This window comes from Salmo salar, chromosome ssa27 (assembly GCF_905237065.1).
Source record: "Salmo salar chromosome ssa27, Ssal_v3.1, whole genome shotgun sequence".
Taxonomy (NCBI): domain Eukaryota; kingdom Metazoa; phylum Chordata; class Actinopteri; order Salmoniformes; family Salmonidae; genus Salmo; species Salmo salar.
Genome location: NC_059468.1, coordinates 30964185 through 30985188, shown reverse-complemented (window position 1 = coordinate 30985188; position 21004 = coordinate 30964185). Strand labels below are relative to the sequence as shown.

General features: G+C 40.4%; 3 protein-coding genes across 3 annotated transcripts in view; 2 read left to right on the top strand and 1 right to left on the bottom strand.

The window, feature by feature from the left end:
* Window positions 1–544: 544 nt before the first annotated feature.
* On the bottom strand, window positions 545–5138 carry tfpi2 (tissue factor pathway inhibitor 2). The gene is made up of 5 exons (XM_014178515.1): window positions 4868–5138; window positions 4455–4625; window positions 3960–4139; window positions 1904–2077; window positions 545–1281 (listed from the first exon to the last, which is right to left on the bottom strand). The coding sequence occupies exons 1-5, from the start codon at window positions 4941–4943 to the stop codon at window positions 1166–1168; spliced, it is 717 nt and encodes a 238-aa protein (XP_014033990.1). The 5' UTR covers window positions 4944–5138; the 3' UTR covers window positions 545–1165.
* A 7531-nt stretch (window positions 5139–12669) lies between these two features.
* gngt1 (guanine nucleotide binding protein (G protein), gamma transducing activity polypeptide 1) lies at window positions 12670–13986 on the top strand. Its single transcript, XM_014178514.2, has 3 exons — window positions 12670–12741; window positions 13054–13155; window positions 13553–13986. Exons 2-3 carry the CDS (start codon window positions 13057–13059, stop codon window positions 13679–13681), a joined length of 228 nt encoding a protein of 75 aa, XP_014033989.1. The 5' UTR covers window positions 12670–12741; window positions 13054–13056; the 3' UTR covers window positions 13682–13986.
* A 502-nt stretch (window positions 13987–14488) lies between these two features.
* zgc:85777 (isovaleryl Coenzyme A dehydrogenase) overlaps window positions 14489–21004 on the top strand; it is a 49998-nt gene continuing 43482 nt past the window's right edge. The window contains 1 exon segment of the mRNA NM_001141719.1: window positions 14489–14693. Within this exon segment, the coding sequence (NP_001135191.1) occupies window positions 14511–14693 (183 nt within the window). The 5' untranslated portion in view covers window positions 14489–14510.

Below are 21004 nucleotides of genomic sequence, written 5' to 3'. Positions count from 1 at the left end.
ACTTCCATGTGCCTTAATAACAAACTTGTATGCCATCTGTAAATACGAATACAATTGTTAAATTACGAGCCGGATCCAGGTGGTGAGTCACATTTATGACATCCTCTCTGATACCACAACCTCAGTAATGGATGATTTACCCTGGAGTCCTAATAGAGAACCAGCCAGACATATTGCATGAATACTATTTATATCCCAGCTTAATGGCCTGGCAGTTACCTTTTGATGACTTCCATAAAAATGTATTGCCTCCGAATCACAGAGCTACAGCTTTTCTTTAATGGGATGATTGAATAAGGGGAAAAAGCACAGGGCAGGTACAATGGAGGGGATGAAAGAAAGGCTACTAGCTTGTTTTATGAAACTCCACATGAGAAGATTTATTAAACTTTTGTAATGTCTTAGATGGTACTGAACAACACTGAAAACAAGAAAAATATGCATGTGTACTGATTCTGCTGCCAAAACGAATATTTACACATAAAATAAAAATGCATGAGCGTGAACACGTTATTACTTTTCTACATGAAAAAGAGGACACACATTCAGTTCTTATCCCTGCTTAGTAACAGGATTATATTTAGAGGCAAAGTGGAATTTCAGGACAAATGGGGGAAAAACAACTGAGTAGTGTACAGACAGAAATGTCAGAGTTATTTTATTATATCCCTTATGTCATGGTGCGAAAACTTAATATAAAGCTAAGCAAAGGTTTTTGTTAAAATGTACTATGTTGAAAACACAAAAAAATACATTAATTATTTTGCTAATATTGCTTAACTATCTAAACAGTGTCTCAGTATAACTTCATCATAAATGGTGGAAAACAGTAAACTGTTAAAGTATAAAACATTTTTTATCTAAAATACATTAAAACAATTCTACAAAAATATATTTTTATATTGTATGATAGTTGCCATGGCAAATGTATACTACAATACAAACTGTCTTGAGAAACCTACTCAGCAAAAATACTGCTGGTGTAGGTTGATTCACATTTGATTGATTGGTTTGCTATTTTCAACTGTGCATCACAATTAACCACTACAGACAAGGCAGTGCAAGTAGCTAGTCAATTATGGTGCAGTAAAAAAATACAATTCAACATGTCAATGTTAGTCCATTTATGGTCAATTCATGTGCCCCTTTGAATAAAATCACTGAATCAAATTGTTGACCATTTAATATTGTTATTAGGCTTTATTCTAATACGGTTTTTGGAAGTTGTTCTCATCATGCCTGCTCTTCTGCCTGTTTTTCTGCTTATCCATGGTTTCCCAGCTGAAACAAAGAAAATGACATATCATCATACAGGTCATTATTACATCCCATTAAGGTGCAGAACGTTCCGTTTGCATGCAGGTGGGCAAGGAGACCCTCAGCTCTGCTAAAACCATCTAAAACTATTGAAAACTATGTGCAGATTAACCTAAACCACACATACTTGTCAGTTATAATACACTTTTATTTTGTATTACTCAAATATCCAATTAATGTGGCCAATATTGAGAGATTGAGATGTAATCCAGCTGTTTTTGGGCACTGTACTTCATTGAAAGCTGGCCGCGCTTAATCCCCAGTTAGAAATGGACAAAGTCATAAAGCATGTTCCTTATAATGTGATCCAAAGTTAGCCAGTCTTCCAGTCACACAATGACCTCAAACACAGCCTGTTACTGGGATACTAGCTTGGCTAACGACAAGGCCTGTAGCCATTACTGCAATTATGGGGAACATGCAAATGGTTGTTGAGCTGGCAGATGTAATAAGTCTATTAGTCAATATATTCAAAAACACCCCTCCCTTCCCCCCAGTTATATCTTCAGATAAACAGAGGATACTCTGTTTGTGTGTGTGTGTGTGTGTGTGTGTGTGTGTGTGTGTGTGATGACCACTATCATACCTTTAGCACAGACGTCCATGCAGCTTTGTTTAGATATAAAGTTGTTGCTGCTTCCTCCACAACCTGAATAGATGAACTGCTCACACATCCTGGAGGCTGAGTTGTAGTAGTAGCGCGGTATAGATGCAGCACACCCTCCTCTATCCAGGGGATCCAGGCAGAGCACAGGAGTAGCTGTCAAGCACATAAAATAACTATAAGAAATCTGGGAGAGAGTAGGCTACTCTTCAGCTAACATTAACCATGACGCTCATCTCTGGTAGTCTGTAACCTAGCCTGGGTGCCAGTCTGTTGGGTAATGTAACCTAGCCTGAGTGCCAGCCTGTTTGGTAATTTAACCTAGCCTGAGTGCCAGCCTGTTTGGTAATTTAACCTAGCCTGAGTGCCAGCCTGTTTGGTAATGTAACCTAGCCTGGGTGCCAGTCTGTTTAGTAATGTAACCTAGACTGGGTGCCAGTCTGTTGGGTAATGTAACCTAGCCTGAGTGCCAGCCTGTTTGGTAATTTAACCTAGCCTGGGTGCCAGCCTGTTTGGTAATGTAACCTAGCCTGGGTGCCAGTCTGTTTGGTAATGTAACCTAGCCTGGGTGCCAGCCTGTTTCTGATCTGTCGCCAACTCCTTATGGAACTCTCATGCCAAACATGACAAGGAGTGGCCAGGAGTTGAACAGCTAAACAGACGGGTACCCAGGCTACATCTCTAGTTTCTTAATACCGTAAGTAGATATAAAATTGAAAGAGGATACTGGATGGAATCATTTCAGAATAATGTTGTCATAGAAAAACAGGACAATAGGAAGAGAGTAGGCTACTCTTCAGCTTGCTTTGTCTCATTTTCGACCGAGAGGCTCATCCCCGGCTTCTGAACATAAACAAACTCACAACTGAGAGAAGTCTAGAGGGCTATATGGAATAATGTCAGGAAAATGCCTGAGAAAATTAAGGCACTCGGATACTGTGTGACTCTTGAGTATAGTACTGACAGAAGAGACTGTTAGAGCGTCAGGATTGGTGGTTTTTGTACCGGTCCTTCTTTGTTTTGTATCCCCTTTTTCTCCCCAATTTCATGATATCCAATCACAAGCTTGTCTCATCACTGCAACTCCCCAACGGGCTCGGGAGAGGCGAAGGTCGAGTCATGCGTCCTTCGAAACATGACCCGCCAAACCTCGCTTCTTAACACTTAACCTGTAAGCTGGCCGCACCAATGTGTCGGAGGAAACACTGTTCAACTGACAACCGTTGTCAGCCTGCTGGTGCCTGGCCCACCACAAGGAGTCGCTAGAGCGTGATGAGCCTGGGATCGAACCCCAGGCTGTAGTGCCTTAGATCGCTGCGCCACTTGGGAGGCTGGTACTGGTCCTTCTATCTAGTTTGAGTATAGTATTGATCAGTGGAGGCTGCTGAGGGGAGGACAGCTTATAATAATGGCTGGAATGGAGCAAATGGAATGGCATCAATCACATGGAAACCATGTGTTCAATGTATTTGGTACCATTCCACCTATTCCGCTCCAGCCATTAACACGAGCCCGTCCTCCCCAATTAAGGTGCAACCAACCTCCTGTGGTATTGATAGAGGAGACCGTTAGAGCGTCAGGGTTGGTCCTTTTGTACTGGTCCTTCTATCTAGTTTCATTTCCTGATTACTCATCAACTATTGCATGTCCTCATGGCCAGGATTTTGATGAGGATGTGGCTGTTTGCAATCAAATTGCCAAATTTCATGAAAAAGCTTCCTCTAATCTTGTTTCTATATCATTCCAAAGTAATACAACGTTAATAACACTTTAGAGTGAACACAGTGGAGTCTCATAAAATCTGGATCTATTTTGTAATTTTAAAAAAATGTAACCTTTATTTAACTAGGCAAGTCAGTTACGAACAATTCTTATTTACATTGATGGCCTACTCAGGCCAAACACCGACGACGCTGGGCCAATTGTGCACCGCCCTATAAGCCTGTGCTCAACACTGGATGTGGAAATGTTTTCCCTATTGTGCTTCACGGCTAATCGAAAACAGTCAGACTGTTGACCTTGACTATTGCCCACATACTTTTGTGTGGTCTGCAGTACTCCATGCAAGACAACTGGTCCTGGAAGCGGTTCTCGTTGCCCTGGCAGCCTCCGTAGACGAACTGCTCACACTGCATGGTGGTCATGTTGAAGTAGTAGCTCAAGAAATTGGCCCGGCAGGGACCCACCTCTTTCTGGAACCTGCAGATCTGGGGGATCTCTGGTGGGGTGGAGAAGGTGAAAAGAAACACATTCTTATAGGAACTATTGAAAAACGAAACGGGTCACATCCTATTGTCTTTTATCCTGAATCGGTTTGGATTTCCATTTCAAAACTTCACAACCACAAAACTTTTCAAAAGTGCTGTAGGCTAGATGTTCATACAATTCATGATTTAGAATTGTTTTGATGACATAAAATAAATGGCCTATAGTCTAAATAAATAAAAACTGAACTTGATGAATATTTAAATGCAAAGAAAAACTACTGAGAATGCCACACAAAAACAGACTTGTATAAAAAATAAAAACGTACTTGGTATTCTAAAACATGCTTTCTGACACGCCAGAAAACTCATGAAGTTGTTTGCATTCCCTTGGCAGCCTCCATAGACAAACTCTTCGCATTGTTGAGTGATAGTATTGTAGTAGTAACGTTGGATATCTCCTCTGCAAGGTCCCTCGTCTACTTGAAGTAGACACACCTCTGAAATGAGCAGAAACACACAACATCAACACTATTGCTGGCTGCAAAATTAGGTCAAGGAATCTCTGCTGAAGTACAGATTCATGTCAACAACAACTTTATCACTACTGAAAAGTCATGAGCCAACGCCCATCGATTGATTATGATTGCAAAGTATTTTGGCGTCGAGAAAAACTAGTAAAATATTAATGTGGCTATTACCAGTTACGGTATTAAAAATACATACAATAACTTTTCTTTACCTTGTGTCGGTGACAATGCAAAAACGTAACAAAGAGAGCATGAAAGGATCAGAAAAATCAATGAACTGAGCTCCATTGTTGTAGATTTCCTCCAAGTTCAACTCTCCTAACTCTTCTAACTTTCCGCACCATCAGTACAGCCATTTATACTCTTGTAAACGCTTTCCCAAGCGGCTCGAGGGGCGGGCTATAATGGCTAATTTCCATACAAATCCGTAGTAGGAACGACCTGATTAATGTTTTGATCTGCATCATAGACAACGTCACGTTCATACACTGTTGAACGAATAACGCAATATGTCAAACGTCCTTCATCGTGCGCAATAGATACGGTCCAAACATTGATGTGGAAATAGACTGCAATAAATATAGGCTAGTCTTGGAACGAAACTACGATGGGAGTATCATGAGAAGAAGGATTTGTTAACAGATTTATGACCATATGTGGCATGTTGTCATTGGAGTAGATAACATATGACAATGTTTATTATTGTTTTTCCTCTACTTAATTTTTTTCTTTATTTAACTTGGCAAGTCAGTTAAGAACAAATAATTTTTTACAATGACGGCCTACCACGGCTAAACCCAGACGACGCTGGGCCAATTGTGCGCTGCCCTATGGCACAGCCCAATCACAGCCAGATGTGATTCAGCCTGGATTCGAACCAGGGACTATAGTGACGCCTCTTGCACTGAGATGCAGTGCCTTAGACCGCTGCACCACTCACTTTGCAAAGTGGTTTCTAGTAATTAATTATAACCAGTTATTTGATCTAGATTTTGAGCATTTATTTATTAATGTGGGCTACAGGCTTTTAACGTTCTATTCAGTTAATGTTTTAGGCCTAAATCTAATTCAGATGAATGAAATTGATTTACATTATGTGTGTGAATAGTCCACTTACTCACCACAAAATATTGCATTGTCTCTAAGGAAGTGATACAGTATAAAACATTAACACATTGAGCTTATGTCATTCTTTATTGTGTCATAGTCCCCATCACATCTGGCTGTTTCCCATTAAGCAAAAAAAACAACAATCACAACTCTGGGCATCCATGCAGAATCTGCCTTGGTGAACTTTATTAGCTATTCTCTTTACATCAGTAGAAATGTAAACCGGTGGGAACTCTAAAAGGTATGAAGAGACATGTTTCATAAAGGACCAACTCAGTGGCCTTGTAGTTAGTGTCCACCCTGAGATCGGAAGACTGTAAAAATGGGACCCGATTCCTCTCTGCTTGGCACGCAGCATTAAAGAGATATATTGGGGGTAACGCCTCGATCAAACCAACAGCGTCATTGCATTTTGGTACGCCAGAAGTACAGAACATTCATTTCCAATGGAACGCTGTGTTTGCCTTAATAGCATTGCGTTGCAGAGGCAGATGCAGTGCGTTCTCTGTGGTGCATACATTGGATTCATCGAAAGTATGCATCAAACTGTATGCATAGATGGCTTGACAGAAATGTAGGTAAATGTTGAACTTTTGTTGCACACATATCCAGATGATGCTGCGTACCGTTTTGCGCAATAACGGTGTCGGTGTGATTGAGGCGTAAGGCCCTGCGATAGACTAACGTCCTGTCCAGGGGGTGTACTTGTACATCAAGCTGCCTCACACTATGAGCCGTTCCGGCTTGTGCAAGGCTATTTACCTTTCAACAGGGAGAGTGGAGCGAGAAAATATAATATGAGCTGCTTTATAATGTGTCCTATTTCTGTCCTAACCGACAACTGGTTCCCTGGATGCATAAAAACAACAACACTCTCCCCCTCATTGAGATTTTGTCCTTTGACATACCCCTACAAAATGTCCATGAATTATAATCCACCAGTGGAGGCGGCTGAGGGGAAGACGGCTCATAATAATGGCTGGAACGTAGTAAATGGAATGGTATCAAACACGTCAAAGACGTGTTTTCCATGTGGTTGATAACACTCCATTGACTCCATTTCAGCCATTATTATGAGCTGGCCTCCCCTCAGCAGCCTCCACTGTAATCCACATAATAATTCACATTTCTTGTTGCTGCAGTATTCTTTTCCTGATGTAGCAAACTGTCCTAAATTAAGATCCTACATCTGTACCTGACCTGTATTTGATAGAATATTGAATAAGAATCTTGGTCAAAGAAGAGAGGCCTATTTCCTAATAAATATCAATTACATAAGTAGAGAACTATATCCCATAATGACAAAGCGAGAACAGGATTTTTTTGTTGTTGTTGCAAATGTATTAAAAATGAAGAAAAAATAGCTTATTTACATAAGTATTCAGACCCTTTGCTATGAGACTCGAAATTGAGCATCCTATTTCCATTGATTATCCTTGAGATTTTTCTACAACTTGATTGGAGTTCACCTGTGCTAAATTCAATTGATTGGACATGATCTGGAAAGGCACACACTTGTCTATATAAGGTCCCACAGTTGACAGTGCACGTCTGAGCAAAGACCAAACCATGAGGTCGAAGGAATTGTCTGTAGAGCTCCGAGACAGGATTGTGTCAAGGCACCATTGAAGGTCCACAAGAACCCAGTGGCCTCCATCACTCTTAAATGGAAGAAGTTTGGAACCACCAAGACTCTTCCTAGAGCTGGCCGCCTGGCCAAACTGAGCAATCGGGGGAGAAGGGCTTTGGTCAGGGAGGTGACCAAGAACCCGATGGTCCCTTTGACAGAGCTCCAGTGTGCCTCTGTGGAAATGGGAGAACCTTTCAGAAGGACAACCATCTCTGCAGCATTCCACCAATCAGGCCTTTATGGTAGAGTGGCCAGACGGAAGCCACTCCTCAGTAAAAGGCACATGACAGCCCGCTTGAAGTTTGCCAAAAGGCACATAAAGGACTCTCAGACCATGAGAAACAAGATTCTCTGGTCTGATGAAACCAAGATTGATGACTTTGCCTGAATGCCATGCGTCATGTCTGGAGGACATGGCACCATCCCTACGGTGAAGCATGGTGGTGGCATCATCATGCTGTGAGGATGTTTTTCAGCGGCAGGGACTGGGAGACTAGTCAGGATCGAGGGAAAGATGAACGTAGCAAAATACAGAGATCAATGATGAAAACCTTCTCCAGAGTGCTTAGGACCTCAGACTGGGGCAAAGGTTCACCTTTCAACACCACAACGACCCTAAGCACACAGCCAAGACAATGCAGGAGTGGCTTCAGGACAAGTCTCTGAATGTCCTTGAGTGGCCCAGCCAGAGCCCGGACTTGAACCTGATCAAATGTCTCTAGAGAGTAGAGGACGATTAATTAGGGCCTATTTCAAGTTTTCATAACAATCGTTAATCTGCATTTTTGGGCGCCGATTATGGCCGATTACATTGCACTCCACGAGGACTCTGCGTGGCAGGCTGACCACCTGTTAGACGAGTGCAGCAAGGAGCCAAGGTAAGTTGCTAGCTAGCATTAAACTTATCTTATAAAAACAATGAATCTTAATATAATCACTAGTTAACTACACATGGTTTATGATATTACTAGTTTAACTAGCTTGTCCTGAGTTGCATATAATCAATGCGGTGCCTGTTAATTTATCATCGAATCACAGTCTACTTTGCCAAACGGGTGATGATTTAACAAAGCACATCCGCGAAAAAAGCACTGTCGTTGCACCAACGTACCTAACCATAAACATCAATGCCTTTCTTAAAATCAATACACAAGTATATTTTTTTAAACCTGCATATTTTGTTAAAAGAAATTAATGTTAGCAGGCAATATTAACTAGGGAAATTGTGTCACTTCTCTTGCGTTCTGTGCAAGCAGAGTCAGGGTAAACAGTGGGGGGAAAAATTATTTGATCCCATGCTGATTTTGTACGTTTGCCCACTTACAAAGAAATGATCAGTCTGTAATTTGAATGGTAGGTTTATTTGAACAGTGAGAGACAGAATAACAACAAAAAAATCCAGAAAAACGCATGTCAAAAATGTTATAAAATGATTTGCATTTTAATGAGGGAAATAAGTATTTGACCCCTCTGCAAAACATGACTTAGTACTTGGTGGCAAAACCCTTGTTGGCAATCACAGAGGTCAGACGTTTCTTGTAGTTGGCCACCAGGTTTGCACACATCTCAGGAGGGATTTTGTCCCACTCCTCATTGCAGATCTTCTCCAAGTCATTAAGGTTTCGAGGCTGACGTTTGGCAACTCGAACTTTCAGCTCCCTCCACAGATTTTCTATGGGATTAAGGTCTGGAGACTGGCTAGGCCACTCCAGGACCTTAATGTGCTTCTTCTTGAGCCACCCCTTTGTTGCCTTGGCTGTGTGTTTTGGGTCATTGTCATGCTCGAATACCCATCCACGACCCATTTTCAATGCCCTGGCTGAGGGAAGGATGTTCTCACCCAAGATTTGACGGTACATGGCCCCGTCCATCGTCCCTTTGATGCGGGGAAGTTGTCCTGTCCCCTAAGCAGAAAAACACCCCCAAAGCATAATGTTTCCACCTCCATGTTTGACGTGTTCTTGGGGTCATAGGCAGCATTCCTCCTCCTCCAAACACGGCGAGTTGAGTTGATGCCAAAGAGCTCCATTTTGGTCTCATCTGACCACAACACTTTCACCAGTTGTCCTCTGAATCATTCAGATGTTTATTTGCAAACTTTAGACAGGCATGAATATGTGTTCTTGAGCAGGGGGACCTTGCGGGCGCTGCAGGATTTCAGTCCTTCACGGCGTAGTGTGTTACCAATTGTTTTCTTGGTGACTATGGTCCCAGCTGCCTTGAGATCATTGACAAGATCCTCCCGTGTAGTTCTGGGCTGATTCCTCATTGTTCTCATGATCATTGCAACCCCACGAGGTGAGATATTGCATGGAGCCCCAGGCTGAGGGATATTGACAGTTCTTTTGTGTTTCTTCAATTTTCGAATAATCGCACCAAATGTTGTCATCTTCTCATCAAGCTGCTTGGCGATGGTCTTGTAGCCCATTCCAGCCTTGTGTAGGTCTACAATCTTGTCCCTGACATCCTTGGAGAGCTTTTTGGTCTTGGCCATGGTGGAGAGTTTTGGAATCTGATTGATTGCTTCTGATTGCTTCTGTGGACAGGTGTCTTTTTTACAGGTAACAAGCTGTGGTTAGGAGCACTCCCTTTAAGAGTGTGCTCCTAATCTCAGCTCGTTACCTGTATAAAAGACACCTGGGAGCCAGAAATCTTTCTGATTGAGAGGGGGTCAAATACTTATTTCCCTCATTAATTAAAGGTTAATTAGGTTAATTAATTATTAGTTAAAATGCAAATCAATTTATACAATTTTTGACATGCGTTTTTCTGGATTTTTGTTTTGTTTCTGTCTCTCACTGTTCAAATAAACCTAGCAGTGCTAAATACAACTACCCACAACTAAACAGGTGAAAACAAGCATTTTAAATATGACTCCCAATCAGGAACAACGATGAACAGCTGTTCCTGATCGAGAGCCACACAAACCACAAAGAAATATACAAACTAGAACACCATAGAAAACTAACACTAGAACAATTACTCAAACCCCGAACTACATAAACCAAACACCCCCTTAATAATACACACAACCCCAACCATACAAAACAAATACCCTTCTGCCACGATGTGACAGTAACAGCAATATTTAGACTTGCCACCCGTTTGATGCCACCCGTTTGATAAAATACGGAACGGTTCTGTATTTCACTGAAAGAATAAACGTTTTGTTTCGAAATGATAGGTTCCGGATTTGACCATATTAATGACCTAAGGCTCGTATTTCTGTGTGTTTATTATATTATAATTAAGTCTATGATTTGATATTTGAAAGAGCAATCTTACTGAGCGGTGGTAGGCAGCAGCAGGCTCGTAAGCATTCATTCAAACAGCACTTTCCTGCGTTTGCCAGCAGCTCTTCGCAATGCTTGAAGCACAGCGCTGTTTATGACTTCAAGCCTATCATCTCCCAAGATTAGGTTGGCAATACTATAGTGCCTATAAGAACATCCAATAGTCAAAGGTAAATGAAATACAAATGGTATAGAGAGAAATAGTCATATAATTCCTATAATGACTTCAACCTAAAACTTCTTAACTGGGAATATTGAATACTCATGTTAAAAGGAACCACCAGCTTTCATATGTTCTCATGTTCTGAGCAAGGAACTTAAACGTTAGCTTTTTTACATGGCACATATTGCACTTTCACTTTCTTGTCCAACACTGTGTTTTTGCATTAGTTATTCCAAATTGAACATGTTTCATTATTTATTTGAGACTAAATTTATTTTATTTATGTATTATATTAAGTTAAAATAAAAGTGTTCATTCAGTATTGTTGTAATTGTCATTATTACAAATATATATATAAAAATCGGCCGATTAATCGGTATCGGTCTCTTTTGGTCCTCCAATAATCGGTATCGGTGCTGAAAAAAAATATATCATAATCGGTTGACCTCTACTGGAGAGACCTGAAAATAGCTGTGCAGCAACTCTCCCCATCCAACCTTACAGAGCTTGAAAGGATCTGCAGAGAAGAATGGGAGAAACTCCCCAAATATTGGTGTGGCAAGCTTGTAGTGTCAAACGCAAGAAGACTCGAGGCTGTAATCGCCAAAATTGCTCATCCTAATATTTATATATTTCTTAATTCCATTCTTTCACTTTTAGATTTGTTTGTATTGTTGTGAATTGTTAGATACTACTGCACTGTTGGAGCTAGGAACACAAGCACTTCGCTACACCCGCAATAACATCTACTATATGTGTATGCGACTAATACAATTAGAGTTGATGTAATAAAATAAAAAAAGATAATGCACATAAAATCTTCATAATTCATAAAGGTCATGTTAACTGACTGATATTAACACATAGAACAAAACGTATATGATCTCATAAGCCTGTGTTCACCTCCAAAACCCTTATTTCCCCCCATTAATTTCCGTTTTTTAGGACTACAAGCTGGCAAGCTCCATACTCCCCCACATTTTTTTTGTCTGCATTTTCCCTCTGCACTGACATGTAACCTTGCTACATCTAAAAGCCATTGAAAATGTGGGCTAATAGATCCATTGGATACACATCTCTATACATCTGATGGTCCCATGTGGCTCAGTTGGTAGCGCTTACAATGCCAGGGTTGTGGGTTCGATTCCCATGGGGGATCAGTATCAAAATGTATGAACTCACTACTGTAAATTGCTTTGGATAATAGTATCTGATAAAATGTCTAAAATGGATCCATCTGTTGCAGTATCTTTCCTTAGTCTACGCTTTTTTATCTGCACTGAAAACTCATGTAACCTTGCTTCATCCCAAAGGCATAGAACATGTAGACTAATAGTTACTTACATTACTAGCCTTCACATCTCATGGAGGCAGCTGTTGCCATATCTCTCTATGATTTCAGTTGAAGCTCATCCATCCCATATACTTTACTTCCTGGAGAACTGCTGTCATTGTCATATTCGTAATGATTATGTATCCTTCAACATGACAGGTTGAGGGTAAATACAGATTAGCCTTCTTGTCATGCTAACCTGAACTGCCGTGTCATTCCCCTTGACCCATATCTGCATTGGAACAGTGAAGAGAATCACAGGCAAAATATTGTAGGTATCCACATATTGTTCATATTCTTCCACTCTCATTGCAATTCTTAGACATCATAACAACACAACGGCCATGTGGTTTAAAAAAGAGCCTCATAACAGACACCTGGAGACTGGCCCTATGGCCTCTACTATGATGCTGCAGTGTTGGAATAAAGGACATAGTTTTAATCGGATTAAGAGATTAGGATGTTTATGCAGATTACTTTATAACCCGGATTGAGGGAGAGGAGAGGGATTTCTCTGGCAGTATTCAGGGGTGGAAGACAGTTACCCGTAAAACGCGGTATGTATTTTTTTCCTTGTATTTTTTCAAATTAATATAAATATTTGATAAATTAATGTTATTACATTCATTAATCTAGCAAGCATAGGGAATGGATAATCTGAGTGTAGTATTGGGGGCAATTTTTATAAAATAAAATAATATCCACAACCCTAATCAACAAAATAACAAAAGATATGCAACCTAATGCATACAATGATGATTGTCATGGTTCTATGAGACGCATTCTAAAATAGTTTTTGAAAGTGTGGCTCTGCTTTAAGAATATGTTTACCTTCCCTTTGGCAACAATGCATTTTTATTCTTTGACAGACAATGCCGGGGGTGATAAATATGGATGAGTTGACAGACGTGGATAAGGCTAAAATGGAAAGAGACCAAAAGAAGATTGAAGTCAAGCTTGAGAGATGGATGGTAAATTTGACCAGTTAACTTTGATTGATAATTTTTCCAATTGTAAAAGTAATTTCTATGTAATTGTAATAAGTGGGATAGTAATACATTTGCACTGTATTTTAAACATGGATAAAAAGCCATGAAATGTTCCAAAGTGGAATGGATTGGTCATCAAAAGAGACTGTAATGACAGGTAACCTAGTGATCAGGAGCCAGTAACTGAAAAGTCGCTGTTCACGTAGTTGGCTCTGGGATTCAAACCAATCTGTCCATGTGCCCTTGAGCAAAACATTTAACCATAATTGCTCCAGTAAGTCGCTCTGGATAAGAGCATCTGCCAAATGACTAAAATGTAAATGCATTCTTGATATTACAGTTGTGTGTGTTACATGTTAACCCTTCTTTTGTATGACAGACGTCTAAGTGCTGTACTGAGTTTATGGAGGCGGTTCAGGCCGGTGTAGAAGAGGACACTCTGGTCAAAGGCATTGCAGAAGACAAGAACCCATTCAAGGAGTTAAAAGGTGGATGTGTCGTCTGCTGAAGAGGGCAGGAGTCAGAACAGACAGTAGAGCTTTTCTTTCACTGATTAGACCCTCTCTAGTGGCCAAGGACAGTCCCCCTTCCTTTCCTAGAAAACATAGCTGGATCACCAATAGCTAACCGAGAGGAGATGGTAAAAAAAAACACAGATGTAAATAAATCTAAACCTCATGAAACCATGTAAATGAATCCTTCTAGATTGTGATCCCTCCTTGGAGTGATGCAGTACATAAGGGTTGTTTTTTGAATGATTGATGAGCTTTGTTGGATGGTTTATATTGTCAGTAAAGAGCTTGGTTCCCATGATACTGTCTATAGTCTGAGTGTGCACCATCTGTTTCATTATTAGACAAAACCACAGTAATTCATTAAATGAGCTACAAGTCACCCTGAATGTTGTGTGAAAGACAGAGTACTTTTACAGGCTTATAGACACATGCTTATAGACAAAAGATGGTATTGACAAATCTGCCATCAATGGGGGAAAAAGTAGTTATGAAAGTAAGGAACATGTACGTTATGGGCAGCTCACCTGAACATCATAAAATCCCCCTTTCTAGCCTACAGCTTGCTACTTTGCCTGGCATGACCTACTACTGCATAAATGCCGCGTTGAAAACAACTGGGAACTCGGAAAAATACGAAATCACATCATGACGTCAGTGATCTTCAGGTCGGAAAGACGGATCTCTAGAAAAAGGCCCGCACAGAAGTCGGAGATTTCCGAGTTCCCAATTGTTTTGAACGTAGCAATAGCCTATGTGACACTACCAGTTGCGCATGTGCAGCTCATTGACGCACATACAACAGAAACTGTTACTCGCACAGAAATGGCTCAGCGACTGAATTTGGTAGTAAGCCGTCATTTCTCCAAATTAACCTCGCTAAGCAGTACAAGGAAGCTGAATGAAAATGTGTCATCTAAACCCCAAACGGCCAGTGGTTCAGAGATAACGGCTGATCATTTACTCTACACACCAGAGCATTTTGCGTTGAAGGAATCTCTTAAAAAGGTATGCAAGACTGGTAGCCAGTTAGTTAGCGTACCATTACAACAATGAACCACAGAATAATAAAATCATGATTCAATTTCACACAAAGTTAATACTAATATAGCTTTCGTGGATGTGAATATTGGTGGTATAACTTGCAAATGATAATCGCACTTTAAGGACCATGAAAGTAGGTGAGAGGTCACTAGCAGAAAGGCTAACTCGACACAAACGTTGACAGAAACGACTATTTTTCTATTCATATTATCTGAATAAAGTTTCAGTTCTATCCTACGACTATATTTCGCAATATTACAAGCATCACAACCTAAACAACAGAAAAAGCTGCATTCGTTGGATACAGTCTTGTGGGAGAAAAAAACCAAACAGCCACTGACTGTCACGTGACGCCTGTCAGAACTTGACATAGATACAGTGCTTTGTTATTGTAGTTATATATCTGACAATGTATCAATCAGATTCGTTTTATACCACCAAATATTACTGTTATTTATTAAATATTGCACTACAATTGTAGCCCTCGTTATGTTGAAACATTTTGCTGCATTGTTGAAACAAACACCTCCGTGTTTCTGTCACAATCTGCGACAGTGACATTTTTGTCAATCGACATCTTTCAATGTCATTCATTCAACCTGCCAAACATCAAGCACATGTCGTATTCATACACAATTGTCCCAATGCATTTATAGCTGGAATTTTGTCAAATGAATCTACCTCTGATATCGCTTAGTTATTCCTCAGGAACAACTAGCCAATTGCCTGTTTAATCCCTGAGAAGAATCTGCTTCATAAACCTGTACTTGAATATTCATCAGGTTTATTGAAGGCAACCCTGGTCCTGGAGTGCTATAGGTATGTCAGGTGTTTTGAGTTATAGGCCGTGTTCAAGAGCATCAAAACCATAATGTATCATGGGTAAATTGTGCCTGACTGACTAGTCTACAAATAATAAGTAGTTTTAAAAAATTTTTTTTTAACCTTTATTTAACTAGGCAAGTCAGTTAAGAACAAATTCTTATTTATGATGCAAGGTGATTTGTAGATTAGTCAGTTGGCAGTCGCCTGCACTGTCGGCTGCAATGTCGAACAAGCCCATAAGCTTAACTTTTTGTGTTAAACCTGACTGACCAGTAGGTGGAATTTAGACAATCATTAAAGTATAACTGACAGTGTTTTAACTACTTTGCAGATATGAAACAAACAGACAATCATAATATCAGTCACAAATATACAATTCCCAGTTTATACCACAAAACCAACTTTATAAGAGATTTTTTTTTAAATTAGGTTTTATTTGACAAATTCCATGACGTACAGTAAGGCATTGTTGGCAGAATAGATGGATGCAGTTCAATACATGAGTAATATAATTCACCAATACATTGTTGGTTGTGCCAAAAATATTGCTATCAGGTTGTAAATCACAGCTGGCGTGGAACATTGCCAAACGCGGAAACTATGTATACAACTTCTTCCCTGCTCGTGCATTATCATAATTCATATGCGCGCCACTAGAAGTCCCTGCATTAGAATGTTTCTGTTAGCTGATACATCATGACAAAATACACCATATTACTGTCCTGCTAATGTGCCTGGACCTTGTAGGCTAAACTGCCTAGAAAACCCCCATATCTGATCCAAATGCTTGCCCAATCAGGCAGGCTAGATGCACTTATTTCAAAATGAATATGCATGAATATGCATGAGCGGTTATTCAAACGACACAGGCGATTCACTTCGGTTTACAGCCTAGACTAGAGTTTTGTACTAACTTGAAAACAATAACATTCTTCATTACATTATGTTGTTGTACCCTAGGTAGAATACATTTATTGTCCCTAAAAAACTGAAACAATAGGGTAGCGTTTTGAGCAGGGTACCCGCGGGACTTGGACTGGAAGGGAGTGCACTCAGCTTAACCTCAGAAGTGCACATAGTGTAGGCTACCTATGATTTAGTTATCTGATAGCCTGAACTTGTTTTTATTTTTCTGTGTAAATTGACTAGATATTTTCACTGCAGTATTAAGCTTAACATTGAGCTTATCAGTTATGGTCTAATATGCATACGCTTCTAACTTAGGCTATAGGCTACATCTGGAGCCAGTCTGTCTTAATTGTTTTGTTATGGAATTACGCACCTGGCCTCTCCGCTGCCACCGCTATTCCTTTTCAATGTTGCTGAGTCCCAAGAAAAACCAGAATGCAAAAGCTTGTTGGACACTTATTTTCTTTAGCCTACTAATAGCATATTGGAGGAGAGATGAGCGCTTGTGCTTGCTTGCTGAATGTAAAATAGGCTACAGTATTAGCAGGCGGGGAGTTGGAAAGGAGAAGCCCAAATTTTCATATATTAGGCTTATCTTAACACTGGGCTACATCCTGACAAAATACACCATCTGAGTAGCCAGCTAATGTACCTTTCTGGACCTTCTAAACTGTCGAGAATAGACCCAAACTGATCCAAATGGGTGCATGATCAGGCCTAGGCTGTAGGCCTATGCAGTTATTTCAGCATGAAACAAAACAGGAGGTATGAGCAGTTATTCAAATTAGCCAACATCACTGCAGTTTACAGCCCTAGACAATAATTGTGTGTTGACTTGATAATAATAATATATTCCTCATTACACAGTGTTGTAGCCTGGGTAGAAGAATGTTCTAGTCTAAAACCTTGGCCTTACCTAATACCTATATGTACACTACCGTTCAAAAGCTTGGTGTCACTTAGAAATGTCCTTTTTTTTTTTTTTAAGCAACATTTTTTGTCCATTAAAATAACATCAAATTGATCAGAAATACAGTGTGGACATTGTTAATGTTGTAAATGACTATTGTAGCTGGAAACGGCTGATTTTTCTTTTAATGGAATATTTAAGTAGTCGTGCAGAGGCCCATTATCAGCAACCATCACTCCTGTGTTCCAATGGCACGTTGTGTTAGCTAATCCAAGTTTATCATTTTAAAAGGCTAATTGATCATTAGAAAACCCTTTTGCAATTATGTTAGCACAGCTGGAAACTGTTGTTCTGATTAAAGAAGCAATACAACTGGCCTTCTTTAGACTAGTTTAGTATCTGGAGCATCACTATTTGTGGGTTCGATTACAGGCTCAAAATGGCCAGAAACAAATAACTTTCTTCTGAAATTCATCAGTCTATTCTTGTTCTGAGAAATGAAGGCTATTCCATGCGAGAAATTGCCAAGAAACTGAAGATCTCGTACAACGCTGTGTACTACTCCCTTCACAGAACAGCGCAAACTGGCTCTAACCAGAATAGAAAGAGGAGTGGGAGGCCCCGGTGCACAACTGGGCAAGAGGACAAGTACATTAGAGTGTCTAGTTTGAGAAACAGACGCCTCACAAGTCCTCAACTGGCAGCTTCATTAAATAGTACCTGCAAAAAAACAGTCTCAATGTCAACAGTGAAGAGGTGACTCCGGGATGCTTGCCTTCTGGCTATCAGCGGAGCAGACACCTGGCTATCAGCGGAGCCTTGTCTGGCAGTTAAACAGTTAATTCAGCCTCATTTACTGCCTTTTAAAAAAACATAGCTGATATGGCTGACTTGTTTAAACAAATGTGGTTTCTACTGACAATTGATGTACCAAACTATGACATAAGGAAACGACGAGTGGATAAGAGGCAATCTGTAATTTAGATTAACTATTTGTTCAGCACTTTCGAAATGTTCAGCGGCAGAATTCAGAACATGGGCCATCCTTACAGTATTCTCCCTGTACACCAAGTCAGAACCGTAGGCTAAATAACGGGGGCATATAAGCAGACAATGAAAGCTCTTACAATATTCGATGATTACATTTCTCTAAAATAGGCTATAGGCTAATTAAGAGGTGAAAAGGGACCAAATTATTAGCGTGAGGCATATGGGCTACTAACAGCTTACTACACAACATACACTTACTGTAGTAACGTTATTACTTTCTTGGCAACAGTATGCATATTGCCCTGGAAATTCACATCATTTATGCCGCAGCGTACAATACATTTTTGGACTCACCTTGTGCTGTGCTCACTTCCTTCCAAACCACTCATTGTTGAATTTGGGATTTCCAACTTGTTGTGTAATGTTTATGGCCGATGAGCACCGATACGTTTTATCTATAATTTTTGATTCATGATGATGACTGCTAGCTAAGATTTTGAAAGTATGATGTTGACATGATCAGTCCAATCAAAGCTACTATACATATAATGTGATTTGACGTAATTTTATCTGTGGCAAATGACCTTGAGCCTTCTTGGATGGCCACTTCTAATGTAATGCTATGTCAGCAGCCAAAGGCCTAGAATTTTAGAGGTCTCCCCTTACACTTCGCAGTGACGTAGTTTCCCCATGATTGACAGAACACTGTGCCAATCACGGCGCAACACTCCGTATTTTCTGCTTGCTTGCCCCACCACCACAGAAAGCACTGAGCTAGGCAGAAACACCTGCATTTTGGAGCTGCCTTACTCAAGAAAACAAAAAAGAGACCATGTTTGTATGCGGCTTTATTAACTCAATTATCTACAGTGGGGGGAAAAAGTATTTGATCCCCTGCTGATTTTGTACGTTTGCCCACTGATAAAGAAAGGATCAGTCTATAATTTTAATGGTAGGTTTTTTTGAACAGTGAGAGACAGAATAACAACAAAAATATCCAGAAGAATGCATGTAAAAAATGTTATAAATTGATTTGCATTTTAATGAGGGAAATAAGTATTTGACCCCATCTCAATCAGAAAGTTTTCTGGCTCCCAGGTGACTTTTATACAGGTAACGAGCTGAGATTAGGAGCACACTCTTAAAGGGAGTGCTCCTAACCGCAACTTGTTACCTGTAAAAAAGACACCTGTCCACAGAAGCAATCAATCAATCAGATTCCAAACTCTCCACCATGGCCAAGACCAAAGAGCTCTCCAAGGATGTCAGGGACAAGATTGTAGACCTACACAAGGCTGGAATGGGCTACAAGACCATTGCCAAGCAGCTTGGTGAGAAGGTGACAACAGTTGGTGCGATTATTCGCAAATGGAAGAAACACAAAAGAACTGTCAATCTCCCTCGGCCTGGGGCTCCGTGCAAGATCTCACCTCGTGGGGTTGCAATGATCATGAGAACGGTGAGGAATCAGCCCAGAACTACACGGGAGGATCTTGTCAATGATCTCAAGGCAGCTGGGACCATAGTCACCAAGAAAACAATTGGTAACACACTACGCCGTGAAGGACTGAAATCCTGCAGCGCCCGCAAGGTCCCCCTGCTCAAGAATACATATACATGCCCATCTGAAGTTTGCCAATGAACATCTGAATGATTCAGAGGACAACTGGTGAAAGTGTTGTGGTCAGATGAGACCAAAATGGAGCTCTTTGGCATCAACTCAACTTGCCGTGTTTGGAGGAGGAGGAATGCTGCCTATGACCCCAAGAACACCATCTCCACCGTCAAACATGGAGGTGGAAACATTATGCTTTGGGGGTGTTTTTCTGCTAAGGGGACAGGACAACTTCACCGCATCAAATTATAGACTGATCATTTCTTCGTAAGTGGGCAAACGTACAAAATCAGCAGGGGATCAAATACTTTTTTCCCCCACTGTATGTATATATATATATATATATATATATTTTTTTTTTACATTGTTTGCAAACTGATATGTGACACATTAATGCCAAAATAACATGCATAACAGGCAAGCCCAATTTTGTCATTGTATTTATTTATAATTGTTTTGCAAATAATGTGGAGCTCAAAACAGTTGGTGCTCAAAACAGGTGGGGCTTAAACAGGCTCTGCCCCACCTTCCCTGAATGATGGGTCGCCACTGGATTTAATCAATAGTGGAGCTTTGCATGCCCGGGGAACACAGAGCGCAGCCTGGAGGAATGCACTACAGATCTGCCATTTCATAATCTGGTTACTTGTTTTTCTTGCACTTTGACAGGTAGCCTATAGCCCTAATATTTAGCTAATGAATCGCCTAATATCTAGCCAATATTTAGCTTCTTACTTTGGCTATACATCACTAGCCTCTCTCTTCCAGCTGTTCCCGTGCGCAATAGGCTACGCAAGCCTCTCCGCAATAGGCCGTTCCTCTTCTCTTGAAATCCCAGGAAAAGCTATAGGCTACAAAAGCGTCAGGACATTTATTTAAATAATGTTTTATACTAGCCCTAAGAGCCTATTTGGGAAAAGAAGCAGGCTTGCACTTTTGAATTGCTGAATGTGAAACAGGCCAACAGCATAGAAAATGCATGCTGGGAAAGTGTAGGAGAGGTACAGTGAGGGAAAAAAGCATTTG

What these genes read in the sequence shown, in the direction of transcription:
- tfpi2 (XM_014178515.1), bottom strand. Translation starts at nt 4,943, where the DNA reads ATGGAGCTCAGTTCATTGATTTTTCTGATCCTTTCATGCTCTCTTTGT. An exon ending in TGCATTGTCACCGACACAAG is followed by an intron (nt 4,626 to 4,867) that starts GTAAAGAAAAGT and finishes TGCTCATTTCAG; the next exon opens with AGGTGTGTCTACTTCAAGTA. An exon ending in AGCATGTTTTAGAATACCAA is followed by an intron (nt 4,140 to 4,454) that starts GTACGTTTTTAT and finishes CCACCCCACCAG; the next exon opens with AGATCCCCCAGATCTGCAGG.
- gngt1 (XM_014178514.2), top strand. Translation starts at nt 13,057, where the DNA reads ATGCCGGGGGTGATAAATATGGATGAGTTGACAGACGTGGATAAGGCT. An exon ending in TCAAGCTTGAGAGATGGATG is followed by an intron (nt 13,156 to 13,552) that starts GTAAATTTGACC and finishes TTTGTATGACAG; the next exon opens with ACGTCTAAGTGCTGTACTGA.